The 24,417-nt window shown below is 40.6% G+C and overlaps 1 protein-coding gene across 2 annotated transcripts in view; it reads right to left on the reverse strand.

Annotated features, from left to right (window-relative positions):
- The window catches only part of TPH2 (tryptophan hydroxylase 2), a 316,022-nt gene that overhangs the window by 170,512 nt on the left and 121,093 nt on the right, over positions 1–24,417 (reverse strand). For both annotated transcript variants that reach the window (XM_044277143.1, XM_044277142.1), the window contains one exon: positions 20,983–21,109. In XM_044277143.1, the coding sequence (XP_044133078.1) occupies positions 20,983–21,109 (127 nt within the window). The remainder of the gene's footprint in view (positions 1–20,982; positions 21,110–24,417) is intronic.

The raw sequence follows: 24,417 nt of genomic DNA on the forward strand, positions 1-24,417 counted from the left end.
TACCTGACAGCAAATAACTTTGGATTCTGTGGTTGGAGGTACATTTGGCGGTCACAGGATAAATATGTAATTGTCTGCCAGTACAGGCCCCACAAATTAGGCAAAAGGAATTCACCTGCCAGCAAATAACTTTAGATTCTGTGGCTGGAGGTACATTAGGCGGTCACAGGATAAACAATTTAACTGTCGGCCAGAACAGGCCCCAAAAATTAGGCAATAGGCATTCACCTGACAGCAAAGAACTTTGGATTCTGTGGCTGGAGGTACATTAGGCAGTCACAGGACAAAAATGTGACTGTCTGCAAGTACAGTCCCAAAAATTAGGCAATAGGCATTCAACTGACAGCAAAGAACTTTGTATTCTGTGGCTGGAGGTACATTAGGCATTCACAGGATAAGGCCTCATGCACACGACCGTTGTGTGCATCCGTGGCCGTTGTGCCGTTTTCCGTTTTTTTGACTTTCAATGGGTCCGTGGAAAAATCGGAAAATGCACCGTTTGGCAGCCGCACCCGTGATCCGTGTTTCCTGGCCGTGAAAAAAATATGACCTGTCTTATTTTTTTCACGGCCAACGGTTCACGGACCCATTCAAGTCAATGGGTCCGTGAAAAATCACGGATGCACACAAGATTGTTATCCGCGTCCGTGATCCGTGTCCGTGATCCGTGTCCGTTTTTTCCTATCATTTCAATGGCAAACTTGACTTAGATTTTTTTTTTCATTTTTCATGTCCGTGGATCCTCCAAAAAACAAGGAAGACCCACGGATAAAAAAACGGTCACGGATCACGGACCTACGGACCCCGTTTTTGCGGACCTTAAAAAAAAACGGTCGTGTGCATGAGGCCTAAATATGTAACTGTCGGCCAGTACAGGCCCCAAAAATTTGGCAATAGGCATTTACTTGACAGCAAAGAACTAAGTACGTCTAAGTACGTTGCCACCCAGTACAGGTTCTTGACCTTTATGCTTTTTATACGGGGGCCCCTCTTCAAACACTGGATCATGAAGGCCCCCATTTGCACTACATTGTAAGTGGTGGGGCGGCCTGGCTCCTGCTCATCGCTCAGGAGAATGTCATCCTTGGTCTCCTCCCCCAGTCACGCACAACACCAGGGATCCCTGAAAGGTTTAAAGCCTGCTCTTCTTGCTCTTCCTCCTTCCCCCAGCCACCATCCTCCTCTGACTCCTGCTCAGACTCCTGCTAACTTGTCTCAGATGGAGTAGGCCCCCCCTGGGTATTCATTCAGCATTGCGACTTCCTCATCTTCCAGCTCATGGTCAACGGCCTGATCAATGACACAACGCAATGCACGCTCCAGAAAGAAGGTGTAAGGTACGATGTCACTAATATCACCCTGGCTGCGACTGACTAGTTTGGTGATCTCATCAAATGGCCGCAGAAGTCTGCATGCGTCACGCATGAGCAGCCACTGGCGCGGTGAAAAGAAACCAAGCTCCCAGAACCTGTCCTGCTGCAGAGTTCGTACAGTTAGTCGTTAACGGCACTTTTCTGCTAGAGCAGCCTGTCAAGCATATACAAGGTGGAGTTCCAGCGCGTCAGGCAGTCACAAATCAGATGTCTGATGGGCAAGTGGTGTCGCCGCTGAACGTCAGCAAGGTGAGCCATGGCCATGTAAGATCTTCTAAAATGGCCAGAGATTTTCCTGGCCTGCAGCAAGTCGTCCTGGACCCTGGCGTATTTGTCAAAGAATCGCTGCACGACTAAGTTCAGGATGTGTGCCATGCACGGCACGTGTGTCATTTTGCCCTGTTTCAGCACGCTCAGCAGATTGTCGCCGTTGTCGCACACCACTTTACCAACTGTCAAATTGATCGGGGGTTAGCCACTGATTGGCCTATAAGGCTGGGTTCACACCTGAGCTCAACAAGGAGAAACCAATGCTTCCCTATCGGCATGGTTCTCACCTGGGGGCGTTGTACAGCGCGTACGATCGCGCTGTAAAACGCCCGACGCCCCAAGAAGTACATGAGCTTCTTTGGGGCGTCTTGTCGCGCGTTCCCGTACATAGACTTTCGGTAACGCGCGACAATGGGCGTTCGCTTGTCTCTGTATGCACGATTGCAAACGCCCGTACAATCGCGCATACAGAGCGCTCCATCGCGAGCGCTCAGGTGTGAACCCAGCGTAATCGCAGAGCTGAAAGGAGTGCAGGACCGGTGTGGCTCTTGGCTTCCAGGCACAACAGCATGTCGAATAGGTTCTGGGGAGCTTGGGGGGTGCAGCGGAAGAAGCGGTAGCAGTGGAAAAGTAGGAGGCAGCCGAGGAGGAGACAGAGGATGGAGTAGGAGGAGGAGAAGAAGAGGCCGACCTGCATGCAATCAGTTGCAGTAACACCAAATCCACACAGGTGCCACGCGTTACATGCTTGATGGCTGTCAGAAGGGTCACCCAGTGGGCAGTAAAAGTTATGTACCTTCGCTGCCCGTGTTTGCTAGACCACGTGTCTGGGGTCACATGTATCTTGGCACCGACACTGTGTGCCAGAGATATATTAACTTGCAGCTGAACGTGGCCATAAAGTTAAGGGATGCCCTTCTGGGAGAAATATTTCCGGGGACCTTCCATTGCTGTGTGCCAATGGCCACAAATTTTCTAAAGGCCTCCGAGTCCACCAATTTATATGGCAGCGGTCAGCCGATGGGCAAGAGGATTATCCGTTGTCTTCATTTTTTACGCTCGAACATTTGGGCCACGGAAGCCTGCCCTGTGCTATATGAACGCGACGACAGCACGGTGGAAGGTGGAGTGGAGGACAAATGGGAGGAGAGAAGAGGAGGAGAAGGAGAAGGAGAAGAGGCAGGACATGGAGTGCTGGGAGTGTGGCTTTGTGGGTTCTGACGGCATTGCTCCCACTGGGCTTGGTGATGGGAGGCCAGGGACCATTTTAAGGCGTTTGTCCCTAGGTCAGTGTTGGGCTTACCACGACTTATGCTTTGACAGCACAGGCTGCAGATGGCAACACTATTGTGAGCAGCTGACACGTTAAAAAAAGCCCACACTGCAGAGCCATGTGCCGGCGTCCTGCAAGATGTGACCGTGTATGGTGGATGGCTCGCTCCAGATACATTTGCAGTTTGCTTTTTGCCTCCTGTGCACTGTGAGTTCTGCCTGCTCCCCCTTCTCTCTATCTGTTTCTCTGTCTCTCCCTCTGAATTCCCCTCCTCCTCCTTTCTTGTGGGCACCCACGTGATGTCCATCAACACGTCATCATCGTCACCTTTACCAGCACTGACATTAAAGATTTTACAAACTGTGTTAACCCTTTAGGTGTTCCACAAGAATTAATGGAAAATAGAGATACAATTTCAAAATTTCACTTTTTTGGCAGATTTTCCATTTTAATTTCTTTTTCCAGTTACAAAGCAAGGGTTAACAGCCAAACAAAACTCAATATTTATGGCTCTGATTCTGTAGTTTACAGAAATACCCCATATGTGGTCGTAAACCGCTGTACGGGCACACGGCAGGGCACAGAAGGAAAGGAATGCCATACGGTTTTTGGAAAGCAGATTTTGCTGGACTGGTTTTTTGACACCATGTCCTATTTGAAGCCCCCCTGATGCACCCCTAGAGTAGAAACTCCAAAAAAGTGACCCCATTTTAGAAACTACGGGATAGGGTGGCAGTTTTGTTTGTACTAGTTTAGGGTACATATGTATTTTGGTTGCTCTATATTACACTTTTTGTGAGGCAAGGTACAAGAAATAGCTGTTTTGGCACAGTTTTTATTTTTTTTGTTATTTACAACATTCATCTGACAGGTTAGATCATGTGGTAATTTTATAGACCAGGTTGTCACAGATGCGGCGATACCTAACATGTATACTTTTTTTATTTATGTAAGTTTTACACAATGATTTCATTTTTTAAACAAAAAAAATCATGTGTTAGTGTCTCCATAGTCTGAGAGCCATAGGTTTTTCAGTTTTTGGGCGATTATCTTGGGTAGGGTATGATTTTTGTGGGATGAGATGATGGTTTGATTGGCCCTATTTTGGGGTGCATATGACTTTTTGATTGCTTGTTATTACACTTTTTGTGATGTAAGGTGTAAAAAAATGGCTTATTTTACACAGTTTTTATTCTACTTTTTTTACGGTGTTCATCTGAGGGGTTAGGCCATGTGATATTTTTATAGAGCAAGTTTTTACGGACGCAGGGATACCTTTTTTATTTATGTAAATTTTACACAATAACAGCTTTTTTAAAAAAAAAAAATGATGTTTTAGTGTCTCCATATTCTGAGCCATAGTTTAATTTTTTGGGCAATTGTCTTAGGTAGGGGCTAATTTTTTGTGGGATGAGGTGACGGTTAGATTTGGCACTATTTTGGTGGGCATACGCCTTTTTAATCGCTTGCTGTTGTACTTTTTGTGATGTAAGGTGACAAAAAAATGGTTTATTTAGCACAGTTTTTATTTTTTACGGTGTTCATCTGAGGGGTTAGGTCATGTGATATGTTTATAGAGCCAGTCGATACGGACTCGGCGATAAGTAATATGTCTACTTTTTTTTTTCCTATTTATGGAAGCTTTCTAATATGAAAAAGCATAATACATGTGATGGCACAGTGGGTTTTTAACCACCGTGTTTTTTAACACCATCAACCATGTGCTTACCCATAGCTATACAGGTGAGTGTCATTCTGACATCATTTTCTATTGTTATTATTGTGTTAAAGAGTTTAAAAGGGGAAGAGGAGAGAGAGAGAAAGCAAATATTTGTTAATAAAAATAAAAAAAAGGGATAACGAAAAGATTTAAAAAAAACTTTTTTATTGTTTAAGTATTTTGACTTTGGGGAAAGGGGGGTGATTAGATTTTTTATATACAGAATTAACTATATTAAAATTCAGTGCTGCCACCTGCTGGCCTGAATTGTAATATAAAAGTAATGAGCCTTGAAGCCTAGTACAGAACCTCCTCCCCGATCTCCGCTAGGGGGAGGGGTTCCTGCCTATGAAGCACACACTTCTGGGTTTCTGGCTTCTCAGATGCCATGGTCACATTTGACCACGGCATCTGAGGGGTTAAATGTCCGCTATCAGCATTACCTCTGGACATTGGCCACGGGTGTCTGCTGTATAATACAGCAGTCACTTGCTAGCTATGGCTCTCGCTCCACTCCAGAGTGAGTGCCATTTTTAAAGACCCAACATCCGCCATAGATGTACCGTGGGTGTCGTGAAGGGGTTAAGGTTAACAAGATGTATTTAATCCTTTTTTTATTTACTGAATAAACTCTAACTGGGAAAAAAATAGTAAAACAAAAAAAGTTTTTTAAAGCTCAATTAAATGGTCTTCATTTCAGGGAACATTGTGTCTGTAGACATTTCCAGAAAAAAAGAAATTGTAGTTTATTATGTGTGAAACATATGTCTCTTGGGATCTCAATCCACGCCGTGACCATAAAAGCAGAGTGAACCTTCTAAAGCCTTTCTCTTCTCCTCTTCTACAGTAACTATAGGTGCCTGAAGGAATGACCACAAACCATTAACTTTATCACCGCCAACTGAGCAAACTGGAGAATTTAGGAAATCTACCAGATAACTGTTACCAGAATATTTTCGGATGCTTAAACTTTTCGCAGGCACATTAAAACAATATTTCCATTTGCATGTTACTCAAGTGAATTGCAAAGCACAGGTGGCATCACTTGATAATAACCAAGACTGTGAAAGATTTGCCTTTGCTGAAGAAAGTATCAGAGCACCCATGCTTGTAGAAAAGAAATCCTCAGTTTTCTGTTTATGAAGTCTACCGATAAAGCAAATGTGCTTTCAACACCTTCTACAATGCACATCCTGCTTCTCAAAGGAATGATTTCTATTCCGAAACCATTTGTATTTTTCCCATTCAATATGCGAACTTTCAAAGACTTCTAATAATGAATTCCTAGTTAGAAAAAACTCTTTCAGGCTCATTAATATGCATGTTATCTGTCAGTTCATTTGTCCCGTATTTACTCTGAAGTTGCCTCTTTATCTTTCTTTTTTCTCACACAATTTCCTTTTTTTTATTTAATCATCTGGCCTGTTTTTTTGTTTTTTTTTTATAAGTAAGGCAGCACAAAAGGGTGATACATCTAGTTACATTAAGGCTAATCAAATTCTAGGTAAGACGACAGCAGTGAAACAATGCTTCAAATACCTTTTATGTGATAAGCCTGCATATCAGTTTTGTATTGGATTTATATAGAATTTGCCTTTTTCTGTTAGAAATAAAAGAATTTCAACACCACATGTCATTCGTATGCTGAAAGGAAAAAAATAAGACAAATTGCACAAAATACATTATAAATTTAAAGCTAAGGGTACTTTCACACTTGCTTAAAAATAAAGTAATGGCGGGCAGGCACTCTATTTATGGGTTCATGGAAAGGCAATTTTTATTAGTATGCTTGTTCACCCAAACATGTTTCGGAGCTCAAACTTGCTCCTTCCTGAGCACTCGACCACTGAGGAAAGAGCGAGTTTGAGCTCCGAAACATGTTTGGGTGAACAAGCATACTAAAATTGGAATTACACTGCTGGAGCGCTTCAAGAGGAATCTAAAGTACTCACGAAATTGACCTACTATCTATAAAGCGGAACCCCGACAGCTGAAATAAAGAAGTTAAGAGGCGATCTGAACACTGAAGGGGCGGAACTAATAACAAACAGAGACGCCGCCATAAACAAGCTTTTAAACAAGCTGCGATCGGAGGGTCCGAGCTACAAAGGTCAGTCTGTTTCTCAGAACAGGAGCGGGACGCCGCACCAGAAAACAGTCGAACCGTGAGTAAAGAAAATATTCAAAATATTCAATGTGCACAATAGAGGATTCCCTAGTTAAAAAAAACGAGACTGTATTTGAATATCTGCATTGTATAAGAAAGAAACATAAGGAGACATCTAACGATCAGATGCAGTCAGATCTATAGCTGAATTCTCATAACTGCTACAACTAAGAACATTGTTTCGACACTGTTGTCACATGGCACAGATATCTTGTTTCCATATTGATACATGGAAGTATTGCTACTAAACCAACCATAGAAGAGATTCTTGCTTTTTATTATCACCAATTGCTGCTAATACTGCTGCTATCCACTAACTGCTATTTATCAAGTGATATTGCTGCTAATTGTCAACTGCCATTTAATTGCTGTTATATTGAGATTGCTGCTAAATATTTGTATCCTATAGTTATTAATTGTTGTTATATTGTCATCATCTATTGTTTTATGTATACATAATTTTATGGTATTTTAAATTAACTAATAAAAATTGCCTTTCCATGAACCCATAAATAGAGTGCCTGCCCGCCATTACTTTATTTTTAAACCTATCTATAATTGACAAGGGTGAGTCAAATTGGGCAAGAGCACCTGCTGCCAGAAAACTAGTGGAGAGCCGCCTTTTCGGCTATACTTTCATACTTGCGTTGTGAGGATCCGGCAGGCAGTTCGGATAGCATTTGTAGACAGATCCGTATGCGGATCCATCTCACAAATGCATTGCAATACCGGATCCGTCTCTCTGGTGTCATCCAGAAAAACGGATCCTGTATTTATTCTTTTCAAATTTTTAAAGGTCTCCGCATGCGCAGACCGGGAAACCAGACCTGTTTTGCCAGAAAACTTGGTGCAGGATCCGGCATTAATGTATTTCAATGTAAATTAATGCTGGCATTCCGTCAAGTGTTCCGGAATTTCAGCCGGAGAAAATACAGCAGCATGCTGCGGTATTTTCTCTGGCAAAATACCGTAAGAGTGACTGAACTGAAGACATCCTGATGCATACTGAACTGATTGCTCTCCATTCAGAATGCATTGGGATAAAACTGAAACATTTTTTCTGGTATTGAGCCCCTAGGACGAAACTCAATACCGTAAACCTTTAACGCAAGTGTGAAAGTATGTAAAATATGAGAAAGTGAAACCAGAGCGCACATACGCAATACTATGCTTTAATCTAAGGGCTCGTTCACATCACCGTCTGTATTTCCGTTCTATTAATCCGTTCAGAGGATGAATAAAACGCAAATAAACGGATCTGTTGTAAATCCCATTCACTTCTATGGAGGTGATAAAGTGTCAGTTACACTCTGTTTAGCTCCTTTTCCGTCAGCTTCACGTTATTTTAGACGGAAAAAATTCTACATCCAGGACTTTTGCTCCCATCTAAAATAACGGATTTGTGACGGATTTGTTTTGTTTTGCATTAAAGCCAATGAGTGATGGATTGTAACGGATTGCTTTGTTAGTGATCCGTTATGCAATCCGTTTTCTGTTCCGTTTTTTTTCTGAGCATGCTCAAATGAAATTTGAGGAAAAAAAAACTGATCCGTTTGAAAACAATGAATAACGGAACATAACGGAAAGCGAACGGATGCATTGTGTCAGTTTTTAAATGGATCCATTTTGTCAGTCCGTTAAAAGACAGAAAATAAGCTTTCCATTAGTGATTTGATCAAAAAGCATAGGCCCACTCACCGCGTCAAGGTTGTCTCCTTAAGTGGGAACCTACTCTAAATTTGGCGCAGCGCTGCGCAGCGACCACCAGCACCGCACCAACAGGCAGCGGGACCCAGCAGCCAAACAGCACCCCCGCCGTCTGGCAAAGCCACCCTGGCACTGGGCCCCACCAACCCACCAGCACAGCACCAAAGCAATAACTTCATAAATTAATTTGTACTGTAAAAATACATTTGCTGAACACGGGTTTGGTTCCAAGTGGTATCTTGGAGACTTCGCAAAGCAATAACTTCGGCTCATCGGAGCCAATACATTCTAATACTGTATGGAGCTCCTGCTCCGTACAGTATTAGAATTAAGTTTTATCCTAATCGACTTCGGATGTTTCATCTGAAGTCAATTCGCTCATCCCTAGTTACAACCACCCTGCAATGCAGCAACGGTCGGCAGTGGCCATGCTTGCACACTATAAGAAAAAGCACTGGCCTCTCTGGTGGCTGAGACCATGGAAGTACACATAAACATGCGTGTGCAGCAGTTCCTGTCTGGGCAACCTTGTATCTGTGCTGCAGCAGTGACTGTAACCCCTGGAAACAAGCAGTATATAATGTGATGGAAAGTCAGCAAAGGAGACAATATGGGCAATCACTATACATTAGTAAGTGCCTTGTATTAACTTTCTCTACATGATAAATACTATTTGCTGAAATGAGACAGACCCCTTTAATCCCTTAATGCATAATGCGGTACATGTACTGCAATATGCGCCCCCAATTGTATGGAGCACCCTGCCACAATGATGAGGAATGGCAATTGCGCGAAACCCCGTCATTTAACCGCTCAGATGCCACGATCAACAGTGATCGCGGCATCTGTGAAGTAAGGCAGAGGTATGCGGCTCCCTCTGCCTTCTGATCAGAGCCCCCGCAGTAAAATCACGGGGCTACAATCGGTTACCATGGCAGCTTGGGGTTTACTGAGGCTTCCCTGGCCTGTCATGGTAACCTCCCTGCTAAGCTATACATGAGGCACAGCATATTAGGAGGTGCATCAGAATGCCATTCACCCTAATAGATCTCTATTACGGTAAATAGGACAAGGGATCAAAAGATCTCAGGTAGTTCTAGCACCCTAAGGAGGCTAATATTTATTAAATAAAGTGAGGAAAAGTTTTTTAAAAATATCAGTATTAAAAGTTTAAATCACTCCCCTTTCCCAATTTTACATATAAAAATATATAAAAAATGAAAAAAAATAAACACATCAGGTATTGCAGCATCCAAAAATGTCTGAACTGGTAAAATATTTTAGAAACATTTCTGTGTGGGGAACGCCGTAACATAATAAAAATGACACACGATTTGTCATTTTTTTGTCACTTTGTTTTCCTAAACTACAGTTCATTTCACAGAAAACAAGCCCTTATATAGCTCTGTAGACTGAAATATAAATAAGTTAGAAAATGGTGATGTAAAGAAAAATAAAAAAAAAATTCAAAGGTTTTTATTTTTTTAAAGTAGTAAAACTAAATAAAAACTATACAAGTTTGGAATCACCATAATAGTATTGAGCTGCAGAATAAGGAAGTTATATCATTTTTAGCGCACATTGATGTCAAAACCCCAGAAACCTTTTTTATTTTTTATTTTACCCCACAAAGATTTTTTTTCAGGTTTTCCAATTCAAGACATGGTAAATTAAATGGTGCCATTAAAAAATGCATCTTGTCCCGCAAAATATAAGCCCTCAGATGGCTATGTGAACAGATGAATAAAAAAGTTATGGCTATTGGAACCTGGGAAGGAAAAATCAAAAATGCTAAAATGTCTTTAGGGGGTTAAGGACTTATATAAATGTAATAAATCTAAAATTTAAAGATGACAAGACATTGTCAGCTTCTTGTAAAAAATCTTAAAATGGATAATAAATCTATCTATTCAGATCACACACACATAAATAATTGGTATTGATTTCCATTATTAAAAATAGTAATTAAAAGTGTTTTCTTGGACTAAATGAAAATTTTTTGGAAAGAATTACCGTACCTTAAAGGGGGTTGCTCTAGAAGAAATATTCAGCAATTTTTAAATCAGCACCTCCATCTGAATACTTTTGTAATTGCATGAAATCAGAAATCTTATTTAGCCATTGAGGTATTCAATGAAATGTATCTGCATGGCACCACCTGCTGTTTGTTCCACTGAGGTGGACGCACATACACAGCTCCAGCCTTCGTCTGCCTTCCTGAGCTGCATCAAAAAGGACATACCCCCTGAGCCACCAGCTTGATATAAATCTAGTACTGCAATTGGACCAATGAATAGAGAGATCTCTGGATACGGGTACAGGACTGGTTTTAGCTGTTAGGGCTCATTCAGACAACTGTGCTTTTTGTCTGCCTCCGTTCCGTAAATTTGCAGATTGGATGCGGACCCATTCATTTCAATGGGGCCACAAAAGATGTGGACAGCAATGTGCTGTCCACATCCGTACTTCTGTTCCATGGGCACACAAAATAGTTAGAACATGTCCTATTCTTGTCTGCAACTGCGGACAAGAATAGGCATTTCTATCATAGGGCTGGCCGTTCCATTCCGCAAAATGCGAAACACACACGGCTGCTTTTCGTGTCTTGTGGATCTGCACTTTGCGAACCGCAAAACAGATATGGTCGTCTGAATGAGCCCTTAGAAAGAGATTGTCTTTCTGCATGATGTCTGATTAATTTTTTTTACATTAATCATGGGGTAACCCTTTTAACATATATATGATAATAATAATAAATGTATGAAATGTGCCCCCTCTTGGATCTTGAAACAGATGCAATGCTAGTCACACAATAATGCAATAATGTAAGTCTACAGATAACGCTGCTACATGGAAGGCCCAGGACATCCATATGTATTCAGTACTTCCAGTGCTAATCATCATGATGTACATGTATGCCATTGTTCGGGAAATATCTCCAGCCCATGATGTATATCTCCACCACTTTAAGGGGTTATGAGGCTTACTATTAGTCCACAACTATATGCTTATTTTGAACAAATATTCCCATCTCCACGGGATATGCCATAAATGTCTGATAGATGCCTCTTGGACACGCACCTACGGTATGCATCAGCTGGTATGGTAGCAGAAAATTAATGGAACGGTTGTTGAGCATTTGAATAAATGAAATACCTCAGCTTGCTTGGTTGCTTCCATAGAACATAATAAAGGGAGAATACATGGATGGCAACCTCTCCATTCTACCTGTGCCTTCATGGGGAAGTTGGTGGCTCCCTCATCAGGCAGAATGAGAATCAGGGTAAATTTGTTTCTGAAATAAGTGCATAAGACAAACCACACATATAAGACAGCTGTCAGCCGAACATTTGTTTACTGATAGCTATCACTCCCGATCCCCTCATGTCTGTTCAGCTCAGGTGAGGAAGCATATGTTCTCAGTAAAAAGGGGGAGAGGAAGCTGCAGCCAGGCTCCACTGGCAGCTGCTTATCTTCACGAGAACAAATGGAATCGACAGCTGAAATGCGTCTTGAGATACAAGCACATCTGCCTACGGGGACCCCATACACATTAGGTGGTTGGCCAGTCCCACCAAAATGGGACCAAAATGTTTTGTCAGCTTTAGTGGTGGAACTTGCATCTATCAGACATTTAACATTTATCCTGTGGATAGGCCATAAATGACTGCAATGGAAATACAATTTTAACTCCAAGCCTGGATAATTGATGAATTGTATAATTCTGAGAACTCCCCATTCTCCCATGGCAGATTCATTTTTTTGTTCTCCTAGGAGAGCTATTAGGCAACATTTGCTCATATTTGTCATTACAAAAAGTATGCTGCCCAGTACAGGGTTATAAAAAAAAAAGCTAACTATTGTACCTGGCAACCATCAGGTGCTAGATGTGGTCAAGCTGGCCACACCTAACGTACATGTGCCACAAACTATCCATCCTCCGTGTGTTCTTTTGGCTTATAGATCATTTCTAGATTGCGGCCAGGTAAATTCACATTTGCATTAAAGTGTCTTAAAGCCTCCATGGTAATGCCAGTAAGTATGACATGTTACCACTAAAGCCAGTTTTTGGCTGCAGAGGTCATGTATCACTCCTGCGCTCAAAAACATTGGATAAACAGAGTACTTTGTTTACTTTTATAACATTTCCTGCTGATAGTTTTCTTTTTATATTTTATCAGTTGGACAACTTTCATTCTTAGGATTGGACATTAGTAGTCTCAGCACTGACAATAAAATGTGTGATTAAAACACCCATAATTGGTAAAAGAAAAATGCCTTTAAAAAATCTGCTTTATGCATATAAAAATTCTCAATGATAAACACATTCGATTCACTACCTATTACCTTGCCATTATTGACAGTATTTTATGGCAAAAACAATATAACCCTAAGGGAAAGGCACAAATACAGAAACAAAATTATTTTCACAAAACATATTAAGAATCAATGTATAAAAATAATAAAAGTGTTACTGTTACAGCCTTAAAAGAGAATTTCAAATTAGGAAAGATTTACAGACTGAGGATGTAGGTTTCATGTTGCATAGCTTTCCATAGAAATATTGATTTCACACAAATAATGTATTATCTGAAAACTGCAGCAGCAGAAACATAGGCAGCAAAAGCAATCAGTCTAGGAGCAGCTGAAATCTAGGGTTAAATATCTGCAAGCAAGATTATAAATAAGCTCTGCTTGAGACCTTGGGGCATTGGTTGCATTACCAGAGAAATGTCATGGAAACAGCAAAAAATGGCCAGTTTTATAAGAGAAGAATAAGCAATCAAGTTCAGGCTAGAGAAAGCAGGTGCTGTACTCATGGAGGTCATGCCGCTGGAAGAAATTATGGAAGAATTAATAAATCAATTTGCTTGAAACCATTGTCCTTTCCAGGAGTGTCCTAATCCTTCAAAGATGTGTATTACAATTACATGATACAAAGCAGCACCACTTTACCGGAAGGTGCCCTTACTGCGGATTCAATTATGGCAAGATTGTTTCTTGAAATTCTACCAACTCCTGTCTTATCTCAAGCAGAAAAAGGATAACACTTGCCAAGTGAACACAAACACTGTGTCAAAGAAATGCTTATTTAGTAGTTGAGTAGTTAAAATTGTATGCATATGACATGGTAAAACTGTAAATTCTGGACACTCTGTAGTAAACTACAATCAACATACATCATGATCCGGAGGTAAGTCAACTCTATAAACACTCACCTAAAAATATGCTGTTGGACTTTCATTTCTGGCACCAACATGTAGAGACGTAGGATAGAGGCGCTACAGAAGTCCACAGACCCAACAAGGGTCCTCTCACTTACCTGCGTTTTAAAGGTCATACTGGATCTTAGCCTGTGCCCTGAGATTCTCCTAATAACCATTTCCAATAGAGGGGACCAGTGATTCTGGGGACATAGCCATACCAACCATGTGGCTTCAACCCGAGCTCCCTCTGACTAGGAAGAAGTGTTGGAGGAGGAGAAGGGAGACCCAGACTTTACTACCCAGCTGCTAGCAACTGATGTGACCAAAAAGATTACTCCAGACATACAAAGTACACATGTGTCCACCATCTCAGCTTCCTTACAAACTTTACAAACTGAATTAGCAGGTTATACCATGAGGGTGGATGACGCTGAACAACCTCTATCCACAGTAAAAGATGACATGGCGGGTGCCCACACGAGCCTCAGGGAACTCATTCATGAGAACTTGCCTTGCTGACAAGGTAGACGATCTTGAAATTCAATCCAAATGAAGAAACTTGCAGCTGGTGGACTTGCCTGATATCATACCTACCAGTGCTGTGCCATATCTGCTCAGTACAGATGCCTATATTGCTAGGACTGAACAGTCCATTTAAGTTGGAGAGAGAGCCCACCAGCTAGAATCAGACAGCACAAAAATCAGGGGTGCACCTGGTGTTCCTGCTGACTGAGACGAAAAGTCTAAATCTGGAGAAAGCTTAAATGGGTTTTCCAGCCTAGGAGTCGACAATGCCAGCCATGGTAACTTGTACCCAATAAAAAAAAATTAAAAAATCACCTGTTTATATCCCCTTCATTCCAGTGCTGCTACCCTATTACCGGCCACTTCTGGTCAATCTAGCAGTGATCTGTCATTTTAGCACGTGGCTGTTGAGGCAAGGAATAGGGCAGAGGCGCATGAACAGTGGCACTGCAGACAGGTGAGTTGTTTTTTTAACTGGGCATAGGCTACTACCATAGGGGTTCTCTTTAAGATCAGTGACAGAGCCGTGTCACATGTTAGCAAATTTTATTCTGGTGTCCATTTTATCTTCTCCATCATTTTTAGAACTTCTGTGGTGTCTTTGATAAGACCTGAAAGCTGTATGACATCTGGCTGGATCAAATCATCCAGCCAAGTGAAGAGACTCTCTGTCATTGAACCTATATCGGCTATGGTGGGGTGTAATGGGGGGCGGGGGAAGACACCTTTGTGTATCTTTAGAAGTGCATGGCATATTGGAATAACAGGGCATGGTGGATTCATGGCCTCTAATTGTTTGGTACTATAAAAACCCAGTACCATGCCCTCTTCCAATATGCGTTTATATTTTATACGGACAGACTCAGCCTTGCTTGGGTCTCACTTTTACCCACTAGTATCAAGTTTTTAGCAATTTTTTTGAAAATTACACTTTGACACAAAGTTGCATGAAGGTGCCTGTGTATAAACTGTTGAGTGGCATTTTCCGAGAATATTTGGGTATAAGGGATTAATATGATTTTATTTTATTTTATAATTTAGGTTTTATTTGTACATGTCAAAATTGCAAACATTGTCCTTGCAGCAAAAGGGATAAATTTGCATCTGACTTAAAACAAAACTTGCATTTTCCATTAAAGAGTCGTGTTTTGAACAATCCTTCAACAATTTCTTTATATACGGTATGTTTTAACATGGCAGATGGTACCTACACATATATACACATAGGGGCTCATTTATTAAGACTGGTGATTTACGGTACATGCCGGTCTTAAGCGTCTTTGTATTGCGCAAGCCTCTACATAACTTTGGTGCACCCTTGCTGGTGTAGATGTAAGCCATTTTCTACGCTAAGAATGATGAAAATGATGAATGAAACGGGCCTGCTAGCCCGCCCTCTTCCCCGCATGCACTGTGCCCCTTTTCTCGACCTGACAGAAAATTCAAGTAAGCGAGGGAAAAGTAGCAGATTTTGAAGCAAAATGGTATGCGACAAAATCTGCGACTGATATACGCCACAAAAGGGGTATGTATAATAAATGAACCCAATGGTCTACATTTGTTTCATTTGTTTACAATTGTTAGATTAAATTTACAGAATAAGCTTTTTTGTTCCCTGCTTTTCTTCTGTTTCTTTGTAAATCTCTACTTAAATAAGAGTACAAGGCAAGCATCTACAGACATTACAGCCAAATCTCAATTCAGAATAATCTGCTATCACAAATAGTTTCAATGCAGAATGTCAGACGTGCATTGTATACAATGTGGTAGAACAATGAATAAGGTACATAAAGTAAAAATAGGACAAAATGTGATTTTGTGCAATTGACTCCCTAATGGGGTTATTATCTGTTCTTTTATACTTTCCCTTTACTTTTTGTATTTTCCTTTATTTTCTCTAGGGCAGGGTTCGAACCACAATTAGGTTACACATTTAAAGTATACACCGGGAAAACTTCCCATAGAATTTTATTAGCTAGACTATGGCAGAGGACGGAGGCAATATGCATATATGACTCTACATTCAAATTAGTTTGCAGAATGTAATCTCCAAAAATGATTTGAACCTAGCCTAAAAGTGGATTTAGAAGGGAAGATTATCAAGCAGAACGCTTGTTCCCAACAATCTGCCCATGTAAAGGTGCTGCCGATCACCCAATGAACAAGTGAAATGCTCGTTCATCGGAGTGATCCTGTCGTTCGTGCAGGCACATCAATTATCGTTTCTGGGCAGCAGATCGTGCTGTATGATCAGCTATTTGCTGCCCAGAAACAAAGCAGATGTATGAGGACGAGAGATCGGAATAGCTGTGGAGGTGATCGCTGCATGTAAATGTAGCGCTTCACCTTCTCTTAACAGGCAGCCGACTCTTCGCGACAATTGGCTGCTTATCGTCACATATAATGCGCCTTTAAATTGGTAGGTGTTTTCACTTCACTTATACTTCAGTGTTATAGATATGAATGTACTGTGGGGGACATTTATTAAGACCGGCGATTGATACGCTGGGCTTAATCCCTGTGCACTGCAGGTGGATGCACCTAACTTATGTAGAGGCGCAGGTCTTTACATAACTTTGGCGATTGCTGCCGCTGGCCATGCGACATGCTTTAATCTATGCTAGCCCCCTTGAATGAGATGGATCTAGCGGCCTGCCCTTTCCCCGACCATACCACGACCCTTTTTTTTTCCACTCTGCGACATAAATACACCATAAATGGCTTAAAAAAGATAATAAATAGCCGACAGCTATTTCTCATGAATCCCTCATACACATATACATTCACTTTGGCCAAACGTGTATGTGTATTCAATGGGAAGAGAGGGGAAAGCTGCCGCCAGACACTTCTGGTGGGGACTTATCTCCTTCGAGAACAAAAAGATCAGGAGGAAATATAGACTTCACCCAGTCCTTCTTTCTCCCAATTCTTCTTTCCACTGACAGATGAGAGATGGTAGATCCACATACAGATGTAGCATAAGCGTGTTAAGTAAACAATGGTAAGAAAATGTTAATTGACTTTTTCAATGGCTTTTGTCACTAGATAACACTGTGACATGTGTTATCACAGTCAATTTTAACTTGGCTACGTCTGTACACATTAGACTGTTAGACGAACCTGCCATTGTTGTCAAGTTTGGAAGTTTTCCAGTAATAATAAATGCCCATAGACTGGAAGTTTTCCAGTAATAATAAATGCCCATAGACTCGGAAGCAAGTCATTGGCTGAAGTAAATGTGACCATACCCATACATTACCGGATGTAAACAGTACCAGGATCAGAAGATAGAGACAGTGGAGGCAGCACAGAGGACAAAGAGGTGGGGAGCAGGTAAGTATGAATCACCTGTTTCAGTGGGCAGGCTGCGGGCACTTGTTACTAGAAAATCCTTTTAAAACTTCTACCTTCGCATCCCTCTACCCTAAGTGCTGGAGAGAAACGCTGTTTTGAGGAGTTTCCATTGAGGTCTATTGTGACTCCAAAAATAGCAATATTTTAGTTTATGCTACAAATAATATCTTTTTAGTATTTTGACATCAGCAGATATACTATTCATATTCTAGAATTCAGATAGTGTAAAGATGCACCAAATGTATCAAAGAGTTTCATAAAGTTTCCAACTTTACACCACTTATTACTTAATTTGTGTTAACATTTTATCCCAAAATGTTGGTGTGCACTGGTGCATCTTTGCCCTTCTGCAAAGTGCTAAAACACATAATAACTGTGGGGCAAAACATCAACACCAGTTTTTCTCACAAATGAAGTCAGAATTCTGATTTATTTAGCTTCGTAAATATCCTCCATTATTTTACATAAAATATTACCATTTCAAAACTACAACCCCTACGCAATGCATGCAAACATCCGGAAGCTGCAGGTTACAATTTGTCAATTTTAGCACAATAAAACACACATTTGCAGCATGGTGAAAAGATGTATCCAGTTCCTGGTCATAAGATTCAAAGCCATTCTGGACACCTGTAATCTCACTGAGCCAAGTTGTATCATGAAAATGGCTTCTACACATACTTACACAGCTGCTGCTATATCACAGTCACTGCTTGCCAGTAGCCTCGAATACGCTGGCTTCTAATATTCTAATATTTCAAGCATCACACTACAAAGGCATTAATATATGTATATAGATGCATATGTTATTCTATTGGCAGACATATGTTAAAAGTGATATTTAGTAAAACCAAGGTTGATCTTCTTTCCCCAATTACTCACATTTTGAACCACATGGACGGAGCTGCTATCATGGAGTCTATTTCCTATTACGGATAAATGTGAGATGCCATATAAACAAATCTGTCATGTCCTAGAATGACCAAACACTCACATTATGAAGAGTGAATCAACCATTACAAAATCATACAACACTGTGCAATAGGAATTGGAAATAGTCATATTATACAGCAAAACATTCCAGCAGTGCTGTTCCATTGGCTCTGGGCCTGGCAAACGCAGATTGATAAAAGGTTTTATTACCGCTTTAGCATTAAAAAAAAACTGTTGCTCGTATACATGCTTATGCTTTTTCCAATCTGTTGTTGTGTGAGATTCATTTAAATTTTCCTCAACTTAATTATTCCAAAAGAGTTTTTCAAGGGTTCCAAACAGGTTAGAGGCTGAGCAGCTTCCTAAATGTGCTCCATTAAACGTGCCCCCATCATACTATATTTTCTCCATTAGAAGAGAGAACAAAATCATAAACTGCAAAGACAATGAGGAAAATGCATTTCTCGATTTTTACACTGTAACAAATACAAATAAATAGCAGACAAGTTCATGTCTACGCTCAGGTTATCTAATAACACAGGGCTCACATGCCGGTAGAATGCTAATATTCAGATGCAATGGAACGTTATGTCCTAGCTACCTAAAATTCAACATGCTGTGCCCTTTATACAATTGCCACAAATTGCTAAATCCATGCGTGACATAGCTCAGTGTTTCCATAAGTAAACAGCAATTCTCTAGAATGCTGGCTGCAAAATTGGTTGTATTCTCTCTTCGAAGAGTCTTCTTTCCATAAGTTATTTTTCTGCAGCAGGAGAACACTATGAGGGGAGTAAATGTCATAGGTTTGTCTTTTTTTATAGTAATAGAGGGTCGGGGGACTAGCTCATCAATCTAACGGCTGAAAAACGTATTGTTTCACGCACATAAAATATATCACGTAATCAGAAAACTCAATCTGAACTTAATGGAAACAGATGGTAATATACATTTTTATCTAGAGACGGAACAGGGTAACGTTCAGCATCAGACAGACATCTATTCTATAACATGCCAGTCATTTTTCAAAATCCAAGTATATTCAAGCACTACCACTGAAATAGATATTGGGTATTTTAAATAGTAAAACTGCCCTCCAGGCTTCCTAATACCCTTGGTAGTCACCTAAATAATATGTCACAACAATTTAATGCAAATTCACATCTGGTCATCTTCCATCATATCTGTGATTCTTTTTTTCCAAATGTCATTTCAATAGGCCAACAGTGGTAGAGTTGTGATAATCTCACATTAGCCTCCTATTGAGATCATAGGCACGCAGATTTGACATTAGTGTCTATGTCTGCTGTCTAGTCTAAAGGCCCCGTTACATGAGCCGAATTATCTGACCAAATATTGGGAACGAATATTTGGCTGGTGTAAAGGTGCTGCCAATACCTAGATGAGCGAGCAAAATGCTAATTTATTGGGTAGAAGCATCATAGATGTGGCATTCAAAATTATTGTTCCTGAGCAGCAGATCATCCTGTGTAAACAGATATCTGCTGCCCAGAAGCAATAGTTCTGTATGGGGATCAGCAAATGCTACTGCTACTACGTGTAAATGCAGCTCTCACCTTCACCAACATAAGGCAATTATCGGGAAGAAAGGGTTTGCTCCCAATAGTTGCCTGGACAGTTAACCCTTGTAAAGAGGCTTTTAGAACAATTATTTCCATTTAATGCAATAAACCCATTAAGACCCTTTTACACAGATCATAGGAAATTATCAATAACAAACCATTTGTTCCCAATGATTGCCTGCTCATCAGAGGAGGTAAAAGTTTAATTTACATGTTGCAATCATCTCCGCTGTATGGAGATTAACAAACGCTACTATAATCACTTGGCCCCATACAAAAACTGATTTAGGTGTCCCCATCAGTGATATTTTCACCCAATGAATGAGCATCGGTTTGTTCTTGAAAATGGTTACAATAATCAACCCAATAATCGTCCCCAGTAAAAGAACTTTAAAACCAAACATAAACACAAAAGCCTCAACAATAGAACAACCATAGGGGAATTTCAAATTCATTGCTGCATTAAACATAAGATTCTTCCCTAATAACATTTAATTTAGAGAACTGAATTGTCTTTTATGATTTGCTATATGTATTGTGGATTTTCATATTAATATTAAAAATATCACCAATATCACTATTCCTGGGAAAAATGCATCTACACAAAGGTAAATTGCCTCAAGCAGCAAACAAGAGGAATATGTGAATAAGGCATTATAATGAGTGAAATGAGTGTTGTAAGATTTCATATAATACATATTTGTTTTCTGGATGGGAGGTTTGGGATGTACTACTTGGGAGCTCTGCATATTTGGTATTCTAAAAATCCCAAATAATCAGAGGATGCAATATACTACACATGTCTTCATTCAGACAATAGAAGGTACATCTAAGAATTATTATGGAATAATAGACATTAAGTCAACTTACAGTTGCTAGTTTTTGGACATCTTCATCAGATGCTCCTAGTGAGGCAAGACCAATTTCTTGGGAAAACTGAGCAAATTTTGGATCCGCAAGTAATGGAACATGACCAAGCAGCTCATGACAGGTATCCCTAGTAAAGATGATTAAGTAGAAAAGCAATTAGCAAGCAGGTTTTCATATATTATTTTTAAGTACAGCTGAAATATGTGCTGTGTGATAAAAGATAGTATGCATCATTTTAACCAGTGCAAGGATTTAAAACGATGTGATTTATCCATATACAATAGGCCCTCAAGCTACAATATTAATTGGTTCCAGGACGACCATTCAAACCATTGTAACTTCAGTCCATAAGTCTATAGAATACTAGTAATTGGTTCCAAAGCCGCAAAATGTACTCTCAATGTAAGATAAAATGAAGATTTAAGAATAATAAGCAGCTAACCAAGATGGATAAAGCAAATCCTTACATATAACAGCCAGTAATAGATGCTGGAATCTGTAAATCACTTTCTATAATGAGGACAGGAGCCTTTTAGGGTCCTGTATAGCACACAGTGTACCAGAAAAATGCTATCACCATCATCCTGGCTCAGACAGAGGTCAGTATAGGCAGTGGTGTACATAGAGAAGTAAGGGGCCCATAGCAAGGATCAAACCAGGCCCCCCACACAGGAAAGAAAGGTTTCTACCTAAACCGTATTCGATGACCCTTGGGCCATTTTTCCACAGCCTCACTTGCTAAAAGTTGTTTCTTTAGATGGTAGAGTCCTGACCAAGTCTTCACCTCCAGTAGAAGAGAAGATAATCCCAACTAAGGCCCCCTCTTGCCCTGGGCCCCATAGCAGTCTCATGGTCTTCCGCTATGGTAGATACGCCCCTGAGTATAGGATCTGTAGTACCACGCTGCATTGTAATGAGACACCACTAGACTGCCAATACAGAGGTTTTGCCAGAGAAATGGCCATGTTGATTAGTTGAGTTTGAGGCTTTGTAAGTTGAGTCTAGTTTCAATTTACTATGGCCCAAAAAAGATCATTGTATGTTGAAATATTGTATCCTGAGACCATTGTATCTTGAGGAACAGCTGTACAGACAAGCGCAAATATTATTTTTTTTTCTTTCACACTAAATTGTTGTCACTCTAGACTCCACATTTAAGTAGTTCATAACCATATGGCCATACAAATATTCTAGAACACCATTTACAGGTACCCAAAGAGAGCTCAAATTGCTATACCAAGTGTCAGAGTGAAGGACCTGAATTTAATCTGTCCAGCTTACAAAATGCAGCCTAAAGGAAACTTTTTAGACTACAAGTCAGAGGAGCACCATCATAACAGTAATTTCCTAATGTAAAAACCTTTGGGCAGAATTACTATTATTATTGCTATTATATAATGTATAAACCTTTATTGCTATAGTCTACAATTGTCCTTCCTTCTCATTCTTTAATATGTCAAATAAGTTAATAATAGTCTTCTCAAGGGCTCAAACCAAGGCTAAAATCTGTGAGAGAGTGTGGTTTTCTGTGGGCACTGTAACTAAGCGCAGAATGGCAATGTTTTTTTCTACAAAAAGTAATATGTAGTCTATAAATCTGGGCTATTTTCAACTAAACACTGTTTTAATAAGATTAGAAGCAAAAAAATAGTACACAATGCGATCTGTATTTGTGTAATACTATATGAATGATGTCTTTATAACACACTATTGACAATGTAGGACCATTCCATACTGTATAAATGATATTTTTACAGTATAGTATATAGTACAGTATAAATGATTTTTTACGTACTCAATTTATGTGACTTTATGTGACTTAGGCCTCATGCACACGACTGCTGTGTGTTTTGCGGTCTGCAAATTGCGGATCAGCAAAACACGGATGACGTCCGTGTGCGTTCTGCAATTTGCGGAACGGCATGGACAGCCATTAATATAACTGCCTATTCTTGTCCACAAAACTGCGGCTCGTATGCGGACCAAAACAACGGCCGTGTGCATGAGGCCTTAGCAAAAGAAACAGAAGTAAATGAGTGCAAAGGTTTTCACCAGTGCATACAGTATCTCCTTCATTGTAAGCTGCAATTCTCATAGCGGAGAAAATATTGCCTGGAAATAGATTCTTTTAAAATGGGGGCTCATTGCAGACCTTCTGGTTACCAATCTGGAGCCTACAACAACACAGCTTTTAAAGGTGTTTGATGTAGACAACAGTATGTAAAAGTAAACAATTTGACAAAAGGTTGTCCAAAGGCAGAATTTTATGAATAACTTGTCGGCCAGGATTCCTCAGAATAAGCCATCAATATCCGATTGGTGGGGGTCTGACACCCTGCACACTCACCAATTAGCTGTTCCAGGCGAACTTAAGCACCAGCACATTGGAATTACATAGCTTCATCCACTGTATACTAGAGGAACCTGGTAACTGCAGCACAGTTCCCACTGAAGTGAATGGGAGCAGCACTGCAATCTCAATATAAAAATTCTGCAAAACCCCTTTAGTGTTCTGTTACATTGTGAATCTTAAGGTAGACATACACATTAGATAAATGTTGGCCAAACCCATCACTTTTAATGTGATTGGCTAACCTAATATTCGTGAAGGCCTCCCGACTCATTCCTGATCGCAGATATAGGGGGAGATAAGGATCAAACAGTTGCATTTCAACTGCCCTCTATCCTTTAGTTCTCGAGGGGATAGCTGTTGACTGACCGGGTTATTTTGTTTGTGATACTCCTGTATTGATTTCATTATTATGTTTTGATTTGTAAGAACTGGGGAGTCTTGGGTTGCTAGGCATGGTCACTTGGCTTCCTCTCTGTTTCTTCTCTAAGATGGTCAAGTTTTCTGCTCTCCAGCATGTACCAGAGTGAAATGGGGTGAACGCTACTGTGCGGCTTTCCCGGCTGTGATGGCTCCATGGTTGTAGCACTAGTAAAGGAGCCATTCATCTGCTGTTGCAGAGTGTCTACTCTACTCCAGTATCATCACCCCTCAGTGGGTCTCATCCAGGGGCGGACATACCGCCTGTGCAGTGTGGGAGGAGGGCCCATTTGAAGGTTCGACGTCTGGACAGGGGGAGATGAGCGCTTCCATTGTGGAATAATTGGTGCCGTGGGGCAGGGGAGAAGTGTCTACCTTCCCCGTTCCTCTGATAGGTTGCAGGCTTAGTGCCTGTAGCCTATTATAGGCAGGTGCAGGTGACCTGAATCGTGCCGCCTGAGCCGTACAGCATAGGACACAGAAGAGGCCTGCACCGCATCGCTGAAAGCGGCATGGAGGTAAGCATAAGTGTTTATTTTTTTCATTATTTTTAGTATAGTATGGCGAAGAAGGGGGGAGGCTATATACTGAAACATATAGGGGGCACTATGGAGAAGTGGGGGGAAAGGAGCAGTATGGGGGCATCTACTGTGGGCCCCCATATA

This window comes from Bufo gargarizans, chromosome 2 (genome assembly GCF_014858855.1).
Source record: "Bufo gargarizans isolate SCDJY-AF-19 chromosome 2, ASM1485885v1, whole genome shotgun sequence".
Lineage (NCBI taxonomy): Eukaryota > Metazoa > Chordata > Amphibia > Anura > Bufonidae > Bufo > Bufo gargarizans.